Source organism: Budorcas taxicolor, chromosome 18, assembly GCF_023091745.1.
Source record: "Budorcas taxicolor isolate Tak-1 chromosome 18, Takin1.1, whole genome shotgun sequence".
Taxonomy (NCBI): Eukaryota; Metazoa; Chordata; class Mammalia; order Artiodactyla; family Bovidae; genus Budorcas; species Budorcas taxicolor.
Genome location: NC_068927.1, coordinates 15,216,017 through 15,226,169, shown reverse-complemented (window position 1 = coordinate 15,226,169; position 10,153 = coordinate 15,216,017). Strand labels below are relative to the sequence as shown.

Sequence of the window (10,153 nt, the reverse complement as noted above, 5' to 3'; positions counted from 1 at the left end):
GGGTGCCGCCGGTGTGTGGGGTGGTGGTGCTGGGGGGGAGGGCGGTGTGCGGGGCGGTGCTGGGGGCGGGGTGCCACCGGTGTGTGTGTGGGGTGGTGCTGGGGGGGGTGCCGGTGTGTGGGGGGTGGTGCTGGGGGCGGCGCGCGGCGGCGCTGGGGGGCGGCGCTGGGGGGGCGGCGCTGGGGGGCGGCGCTGGGGGACGGATGTGCCGCCGGTTGGTGGCAGGCGGTGCTGGGGGGGTGATGTGCCGCCGGTGTGTGGGGGGTGGTGCTGGGGGTTGGGGGGGGCGGTGCGGCCGGTGTGTGGGGGGCGTGCCGCCGGTGTGTGGGGGCGGTGCTGGGGAGGAGGCAGCTCCCAGGAGGAAAGACTGCGACAGCTGCCGTGGTCATAAATACATTTATTTCATGTATTCCATTAGAAATGCACAATTATAGCGCTGAGCGCATCCATCCCCCTAAAAAAGTAGGTAAGCAACGTCTCCATCAAAATCATCAGTCGTCTCCTGTGAACATCTATCCTTGTTACACTGAACAGATCACACAGCAAAAGGTTTCTGCTACTCCATTTTTTTTTTCGATTTTCTTTTTTGTTATAAACACCATAGCAAATTAAAAAAAGCTGTTTGAACAGAGAAAAATATCGCAGTTCTTGATTTCCAGCGTGCACTTGACGCAACTGCACTGTGCTTCCCGCTCCTTCCCTGGACGTTCCAGGAGATCAAAAGAAACAGGGTCTCCGGGCGCGGGTGGCAGGGGCTACCATTGTCTTCGTTTCCCAGGGCACTCTCCCCATGGACAGGCGCTCGGATGCACTTCAGCAGCACGCGGGCAGACCCCTCCCGTGCGAAGCCGAGGGGCGGGCGCGTGTGAATGGTGTAGGTGGCGGGGGCCAGCGTGCAGGGGTCAGCACGCAGCGGCGGCGTGGCTCAGGTCTGGGCGGGTCAGCAGCCTCACTGGATCTGGATGGCCCCGTGCTCCAGCTGCATCTCAGGCTGCAGGGTGGGCTGCAGGGCGTCAGCCGCCTGCAAGAGGGGAGAGGGCTTTCCATCAAAGGGCCCAGGCCACGCCCAGTCACAGACATGCGTGGTTTTCAGGCACAGAGTAGAACACACACCTGGGCTGGTGGCCCAGGCACTGACAGACCCGGGGAGGCCTCTGCAGGGCCTCCGGTTTACCCCCACCGGCCCACCCACTCACCCCTCCCACAAGTGCCCCAGCACCCCACCCCCCACCAACACTGGGTTCCATTCCCACCCTGCTTCTCACTGGGGGCACCCTCCAAGTCGTCAGCATATTCACAGGTTTACGATAAGTCAAAGGGAAAAATACAGTCTTAGAGTAAGTCACTGACCATGCGTCTCAGCCACCAAGAATGGGGCCCCCAGAGAGAGACGGTCTGGCGGTTTTTGGGACTCCCTAAGCCACTGGCCAAAGGTAGTGGAGGTGGGCTCCCCTGGCAGGAAGTTTAGCTGGGTGGCTCCTGGGGCCACGCAGGGGAGGCAGAGGCCCCAGTGGGGCTGGTGCTGCTCCTCCGACTGTGGCTCAAGGCTGTGCTTTCTCAGTGCAAACGTCCCATGGACATAATAGCGTTTCCCAATAGTGGGGGTGGCGGGAGTCGGGGTGTCTGCCCGCCCGTCTGAGGGCTCAGCACAGGGCTCCTCCAGAGGGGCTGGGTTTGAGGACGCTCAGGAGAGCATACCTGTGTCACCCCCGCCCCAGCAGTCTGAGCCTGACCACACCCTGACAGACCCCGATGATTCTGCCTGTCCTACGGGCTTGGGCACCACACGGGAGTCCAGGTCTGGCTCCCCCAGACCCAGGGGAGGTCATGATGGTCTCCTGACCAAGCACCATCACTGGGGGTTACAAACCCACACGCAGGCCTGCAGGACCTCGGACCCTGGGCTGGCCCTGCCCCGACCCGAGGAGCAGCAAGGCCTCAGGTGTACTTGATTTGGTCTCTAAACTCATAGGTAAACATGTGCCTGACAGCATCTCAAGAACTGGTTTCAAGCTGGTCCCTGGGCCAGGAACCGACTTCTCACCTTCACACTTCCAGGCACTTACGAGAGACAGAATCCCAAGTGAGCACCTAGGTCCACACGGGCACCTCTCACGGTCACTTACCTTCCTCACGGAAGAAGGTCCGAGGTAGAAAGGCCCAAGCGTGTCCACACCTGCAGGAGCCCCGGGCCCTGTGCACTTCCCGAAGGGAGGACCCACCTGGGCCGCAGCGGTGTGGTCGGTCACCGGCGCCAGCTGGACGTACTGGACCTGGATGTCGCTGCCCTGGAGCGGCGAGCCGTCCACCCCTGTGGCAGCCGGGTCCGAAGAAGCCACTGCTATCAGCTGGGCCCCCTGGAGCACCTTGAGACACAGAGAAGACGCACGTCAGCACAGAGGACAGGACTGAACGACGGAACAATGATTCAAACGTGCAGCCGCATCCTGGCAACCTGGAGACTTCTAGACCCCCAGCCTGGAGTCACCCTGGCAGGAGCTGGGGCAGAACAGCATGCGATCGCCAGGCCCCAAATCCCACAGCAACCTGCCTGAGGTGTGAGGGACCGACAAGCTGCCGAGTGGGCGCGAGTCAGGCAGTGCAGACGTACCGCGCTGGCATCGCTCAGCTGGCACTCGCCCTGTGCAGGGATGCTCTGTGAGCCGGTCCCCCTGGCTGCCACCCCTGTAAGTCTCCTGCCCTGACCTTGCCCCCTGCGGGTCCTGGACTCAACCACACGCGTTAGGTGCTACGTCATTGTCCTGGTTTTGTTGTTGTTGTCCTGGTGAAAGATCCCTTAATATACGAATTTAAAGTCAAGTCAAAAACTATCTTTTAATGAAACTTATGAAATCATGGCACTCTGGTCCTGGTGATGAGCTGCCACCCCTACAAACGGAAGGCATCTATGGTACTCTAACAGAGAGCTCTTCCTCTTGGCACTGCCAATAAAGTGACTTTTCACACGATCTGCAAAGCTGATTAAATCTTAAGAATTACAAAGTCAGAAACCCCAGGATCTAAACATGCAACATTTATAATAAGGAAGGCAGGCCCATTACCAGCCTAGAGGGTAAATAAAAATAAAAATAGTAAAATGTTCTCAACTGGGAACTCATTCCAAATACCATGCCCTTGAAACATTCCCACGCTGGTTTGGTCTTGATAAGCAACTCAGGAATGAGTTGAACCCTTACCTTGTGGGCCCTCCAGACTCTTCCAAGAAAGCCACTCTCGGCACCATCCTCCACCCCCAAAAAGTTCAGGGAGGGGTCTGTTACCCAGGTTGGGGGGCGAGGCCAGCAATGGAGACAAGCGTCTCCTCCGGAATAGCAGCTCTGACTTCCTTGAGAAGGAGGACCTGCTTCTCGCCTAAGACGAGCGAGCCTGGAGCAAAGGCACCAACCAGGCCGGCCTCTGACGCTCTACCAGGAAACGCCCGGTGTCCCAGCCTCCAGGGCTGCTCCGCCCACCAAGCCGCCTTCTCATCCCAGGTTTCAGTTACCCGCGATCAACCGCAGTCCAGAAATATTAAAGGGGAAATTCCAGAAATAAACGTGTCCTAAGGTTTGCTGTTTTGGGCTGCGAGAGGACACCCTGCACCATCCTGACCTTTGACTTTGGGCCTCCACCCCCTGCCTCGTGAGCACTCAGTGGTGTCTCAACTGTCGAGGGGTCACAGGCTTCCCCTACTTCATGAGGGCCATATGAGGTTATCTCACTGGACCTGATTTACAGATTAGACGTCACACAGGTGTGCACGCACAGGAAGAACGCAGCACGGGTTAGGTACTATCTACTGTTGTGGGCATGCTCTAGGGGTCACGTGACACACCCTTGCAGGTAAAGAGGGGTGACGACAGTGCCTCCCGCAGGGAGGGTGGCCCCATGAGGAGCCCAGCTCTGCCACCCGCCCCTGACTTAAGAACATGTCTTCTCAAAGCTGGACAGGTCTGGGACAGGAGCAGGCTGTGGGGAGTGGTCAGGAAGCTGGCTCTGCGATGCTCCCCGCCCCCACTGGCCCTGAGGCTCTGGCAGGAGCCCCCAGCCGAAAGCTAGGATACCACAGCTCTGCCAGGAAGCGCACCCAGCCCAGCATGGGGCCCGCACAATCCCACAAAAGACAACCCAAAGGGCCTCAGGGAGTTCTGCAGCCCGGGCCTCTCCGGAGGGAGGGGTAGGGGTGGACACCCCACCAATAGTCACAGCACCGGGAGCACGGCGCTTCTCCTGGGAGGATAAACAGAGCAAAGTGCTTCGCAGGCCAACTGCACAGACACCGCGGGCTGGGCCGTACAGCCTCCCGAAACTTGGTCCAGCGGGGACGGGACGTGCTGACCTGGATCCTAATGGGTGACGAGGATGCCTGCTGGCGTCAAGTCTTTAGCTCAAAGCAGCAGGGTCCCCGCAGCACCCAAGGCCATGAGACCACTGGACACCAGCCAGGGGCCTCGCTCTGGCAGGGGACCAGCCCGCAGTCAGAGGTCCTGCCGGCTGGCGAGGGCCCAGCACACCTGGCCCGGCTCCCACGTCTCCCAACAGTGAGCTGTGACTCCTTCCTGCTTGCAGGCTGTAGGGTGGGGCGGGGTGGGGGCTGGGCCCTCAGGAACATCTAACTGGGCAGCAGCGAACTCCCAGGACAGCAGCCAGGAGCAGCACGCCAGGCTCTCAGGACTGCAGTGGGAGCCCCGGGGCTGAGGAGTCACGTCTGTGTGGACTCGGGTGCAGCTCACACCACTTGACTGGCCTCGGTTGCAAGCTTCCTGCATGTTTCTGGAGCATAGCCCGTTACTTTCAGACCAAAGACAAATGGCATGGGGCTTGGATGTGGAACAGCCGACCGAGGGATCCCTGGATCTACCAGCACTGCTTTTCTGGAGTGCACACATCTGGTTCTCCTCTATATTCTGCCAATTCTGAAACTCTGTTTAATACCCAACGAAGATAATGGGAAACTGGTGCAAAACCTAAAATAAATGCAAGGAACCCAAGGACTTTTCAGTAATATTTAGAAACAAAATTCTGAACCCAACCAAGAACCCACCCAGACAGACACACACCCAATCCAAAAACACAAACCAACCATAAAACCCTCAAGCACTCAGAAGACAGGCTTTCAACTTAGATGTGTGGCCAGAAATAGGCCCAGACCCCACACCTGAGGCTGCCTAGAGGAGCCAAGGTCGCCGACCAGTGTCTGCGTCTCTGCTTGAACCCCTCTGGTTAAGGTAATGCAGTCAACTCAACCAGTGGACTCCTCCAAATCTGGATGTTAATTCAAAGAGCAGCTTCTCCCATGACAGCAAGAGGAGGAGGCCAGAGGAAGATGCCCCAGACTGACAACTGGCCAGGAGACCCAGCAGCACAAAATCTATTTCATATGTCCATGCAGCAAATGCCAAAAATAAGTAACGATTCCTAAGCCTCTAAACCTGAGGATGAGAACACGAAGCCCCTACCTCGGATCCTACTTTGAGTTCCTGCCCAGGATGGTCAGACACCACCACAACCTCCAAGGAACCCCAGTAGACACAGACAGAACTGAAGAAAACTGAGCAAACAGTACTTCCTACATGTTCCTGGGGCCCACAGCACAAGGCCCAGCCTGGAGATTCCTCACAGGAGGAGTCGGGGCTCCAGACCATAGACCCAACGCTTTAGGAAGGATGCTACAGCCAGCTGGCAAGCGCGCGCTTCCATAGCTGATAGGCCAGCAGCAGAAACCAGATTTATAGCCCGGGCGACGGGAGATGCCCCGGGGACCCGGTCTCGGCACCGCAGGGTAGGCGGCAGGACAAGCAGCCTGTGCCCTCTGCTCCATGCCTCCTTGCAGCATCGGAGCCTGAGCTGCAAACACAGTCTGGGGGCAGGAACACAAAGCCTAGAAAAACACAAGAAAGCAAAAACACAAGTCTGCAGACACGTGGTATCCAGCCCACCACTTCAGAGGTGGCGTCCCTGGGAACAACTCTTAACCATGAGACTGAAGACCATCTGGTCAAGTGGGGGGTCGAGGGGGAAGAGGGTGGAACAACTCAGCCAGAGTCAAGTCCACAGCCGCCACCTCCCCATGGGCGCCAGGCCTCACTCAGGCTTCTAGAAGGGGCAGGTGGGGTGGGTAGGGAGTGGGCAAGATGGAGCAGGAAAACAAGACAGGCTTTAATTACACATGTAAGTGATCCACCCTGTCCCTGGGGAAGGGAGAGGGTGCCCACTGTCACCCTCATGGCTAAAATGCCCACCGAGGATGTGGACGCCCAGGAAGCAGAGCTCAGGCCTCCCTTGCTCCCCTGCCCCGCAACTGTGTACTCGGCTCCTACCATTTCCTTCTTTAGTTTGGAAAACTCACTGCGCAGAACCACGAAAATTACCATTGGGTTTACTCTGACAGGACAAAAAAGAACTTCTCAAAGACGTGGTGCAGTCTTTTTACCGAGGTTAAGTCAGCAGGGAGCACCCAGCAAATACCCACTGAGCGATGGCCACTGGGTCCAGCTCCACCCTGGCTGTGGCGCCCCAGGAGCCTGCCCCACCCTGCCAGAAGACTGCCCAACCCCCCAGGAGTCTGCTCAACACCCCCCAGTGGCCTGCCCCCGCCCCCCAGGAGGAGCCTGCCCACCAGAGGCCACGTCTGACGTCTGATTTGACACACACGGTCAAGCAAGTCTCTGGGCCAAAGCGGCCTGCACCCCGTTCTGCCCCCGAGCAGCACTGTCCCACGTCCCACATCCCTCCTGAGGCAGACGGGTGCTCTGGAGTCCTTCGATCCCAGAAGCCCAACGATCCACCATGCCAGCATGTGGAGACGGGTTAGATGAGGCCATGGGACGGGGCCCGTGAGGGCTCAATGCTCCCCAGGAGGAGGTGAGACACATCGAGGAACCACGTGGGGACATAACCAGCAAGATGGCCCTTGCCAGCACCCTGGTGTCGGGCTCCCAGCCTTCAGCCCCGTGGTGCACACATCTGCACCTTCCCAACGGTACCCGGCTACAGCCGCCCAACCCAGATGGGTGGCAGGAGACAAACGCCCCAGGCTTTCCCACGTCCTGCACAGGGAACTGGGGGCTGCGTTGAGGCAGGGGTGCCACTGGAAATAGCAGGCTCACACGAGAGTGCAGCCGACTACCAGCGACGTGTCTGTCTGCACACTGAGCACAGACGCCGCCCTGCTGCTGGCGTCAGGATGACACGCACACGACTGTGGCCATCAACCAGCTTGCTGTGAGCAGACAGGCCCTGCACGCCGCTGAGACCACCAGGCCAGTGGGCTCGCAGGGGAGCAGGGCCTGTAGGGGTCCTGGAGCCGCAGTTCAAGAGCCGCAACCTGGACACAGGGCACAGGTGTCCTTGTTTGTTACCCCGCTCGCCCCTCGGCCCGGGAGAAAGTGGGGACTCAGGCTAACTCACAGGCCCAGGACCACAAGCCAGAGAAAACAAGCAAACACAAGAGGCTTTGAAGGCACTGGGCGACCCCTCGAGGCCGCCGGGCACACCACTAGGCCAGAGCCAGTCACGAGGGCGGACGCATTAGGAGAGTCGAGCAGGAGAACACAGATCAGACAGTGGGAACCTCAGCATACCAGGTGACTCTAGAGAACTCTCCCTCTAAAGGGTACTCTCTCTCCACCAGCCTCCGTGAAGAAAGGGGTTTGAGCCTTTCTCTCTAGCTCTTTGGCTTCTCTCCTGGCCAAACACCTGCCCATCTGTCCTCATCTACCTGGGGTTACCCTCTAGCTCTGGGGAGCTCTACTCAGATGCCAGTACAGCGTTGCCCCAAATGTAAGACCCCCCAAGCAGTCACATCCTTAACGCTGACTTGTAAGGAGCCCCCGCTTTCCTTTCTGTTTCAGCCAAACTCCGACTGCTGTGCCAGTGTCCCTGGGCGGCTCCACAGCCTCTTGGAGCCGTGTCTAGACGGCCTGTGCAGCTAGGAGGTTCCTGCCACCCTCCACAGGTCAAGCCTCTGTCAGAGGTGTCTGCTCCAGAGGCCACATCCACTCCGAGCCGTACCACTCACCACAAGACGGCCACCCTCAGAGTCTGGGCGGGCCTTCGCTGGTCAGCACAGGTATGTGTGTGTCCATGCAAGCACAGGTCACATGGGAACATTATGGGGACACGGCTGACAGCACCTGGGCCAGCTCAGGGGCGGACGGGAGGCAGCACTGACGCTCACTGCGGGGCCTCTCAGTGAACCGTCTGCTCGGTTCACTGTGGGGGTCAACGTGAAACATCAGCCTGCACTCTTGACATCAGTGACTGTGTCTGTCTACAGGTCAAAATAATTCTAGATCAGTTTTCTACCCTGAACGTTCAGGCACCTGTCAGTTCAAGGGTCCTTCCACCCCTCCCTCCCTCTTCTCTCACACACAATACCGGCCAGGTGTGCCAGACACTCTCCAACCCAGTGGCACGGCACACCAATTTCACTTTACTTGGGGGCAGGACATTCATCTCAGTACCTGACTAGAGGAAATGCAGAAGGAGAAGCCATCCTGATTCCTCAGAACCTTCTGGACCAGAAGTCGACCTCTACTGTGGAGGCTCTGCCAGATTCTGAACACGACTTCCCCAGGGCCCAGACTGGGATCCCGCCCACCAACCTCAGACTCCAGCCCCATGAGAGCAGCGGCTTTAGTCTCATGCCCAGGCACCCTGATCACACTGCACCCTGATTTCTAGGGGCGTGATTCCTCACACCCACAGTGAAGTTAACCTCAAGAGAACTCCGAGGTTCGCTCACAAAGTGAGGGAAAAAGTGGGAAGTGGCGCTGTGCTTGGAAGGCCGCTCTATGCAGTGGCTCTGCTGCCACGTGGCCCGAGGGCACCCTCATGCCCCGGCCCTGTGAGAACTTGGCTCCCACTCTGCAGGTCCTCGGGTGCTCCTGTTTCCCCTGGCATGCAGCAGCCCAGTGCCAACTCCAGACCCCATGTGCCCGAGTCCACTGTCTAACCTCAATGCTGCGCGCGGGGCAGCCACCCCCCTTGAGACTGCAGCCCCCAAGTCCAGACACACCAGCACTAAGAGGATGGAGAACCGTCCTCCAGTGTCTACCTCATGGATGTCACGGTGCCTGGAGTCTGCTGGGGAAAAAGCTGGGGCCAGGCAGACAGGAGGGATACGTCCCCATGGCACCTCCCATCTCCCGTCCCCTTGACTGTAAAGAAGTGAACCATCCGGACAGACAGCCAGCACTTCGTGGGGCAGCTCCATCAGAGGGCTCGGCTTCCATCCACCCTCCACCAAACCAGAAATGGACAGAGTCAGCCTGTGGAGCAGGAGGGGAATCTCGCTTCGTCCTGGAGGACAGCAGCTCCCTGACGACGTCTGAAGCAAAATTCTTGGGGAAGCATCCTTAGCTGCTCTGTGCCGTCACCCAAACACCAGGATGCTGGCCCAGCACTGGTGTGGCTCCAAATTGCCAGCAGGCCCCTCTCAGAAAACAGGCAGGGACAGAAGAGCTTCAGAAGACTCCAGAGAAATCACCAAGCCTTCCTGTGTAGAAAAAGCTTTATAACTTGGGCCGCACTGAAAACAAATTTGGAATGACTCAGAAGTCACCATTTTTCAGCCTACTGAGCTGTGAGTTTCAGGTAAGCTCTCCTCTGTATGTTTCCAGTTAATAACTCATGTCTAAAATCATCAACGGACATATGATACGTTTTTAAATGGCTTAAAAACAAAAGTGCAGCAAAATGCCTTCAACCAACAGGTATCTTACAGTTAACTAATGCTACTACACTCACTCACCAACAAGGAATCACTGAGTGCTGAAAAGTCACACTACAGTGGGTGGGTGAAGAATAGAAATGAATAAATAAAGTTTCGATCTAATGGAATCAAAGCTATTTAATCGAACATTTCAAACATATATTTGAAAATGATAAAATGGGTCAGAAACGATTCTCCAATTTGAAGGCCTGTCTCTCCTCCCTTGACTGGCTGGAGTCAAAGCCTTTGAGGTGAGACTTGACCAAAGGGGTTCAGGGCCGTGGGTGATCATCCAACAACAGGAAGTGCCTTGGCGGTTTTAGCTACTTGGTCTCAACCAACATGAGCCTCCAATGACAATGTGATTCCAACAACCTACAATACCGGAAGCATGTACACAAGTAACTACAACACGCAACTTCCTCTTAAAAGCATTAC

General features: G+C 57.5%; 1 protein-coding gene across 3 annotated transcripts in view; it reads right to left on the bottom strand.

The window, feature by feature from the left end:
• Positions 1-397: 397 nt before the first annotated feature.
• Positions 398-10,153, bottom strand: part of BANP (BTG3 associated nuclear protein) — a 70,314-nt gene continuing 60,558 nt past the window's right edge. For 2 of the 3 annotated variants that reach the window (XM_052655493.1, XM_052655494.1), the window contains 2 exons: positions 2,223-2,366; positions 398-1,021 (listed from right to left, as the gene is read on the bottom strand). In XM_052655493.1, coding sequence (XP_052511453.1) covers positions 950-1,021; positions 2,223-2,366 — 216 coding nt within the window. In that variant the 3' untranslated portion in view covers positions 398-949. Of the gene's footprint in view, positions 1,022-2,126; positions 2,367-10,153 lie in introns of all 3 variants that reach the window. The other variant, XM_052655496.1, reaches the window with a different exon arrangement.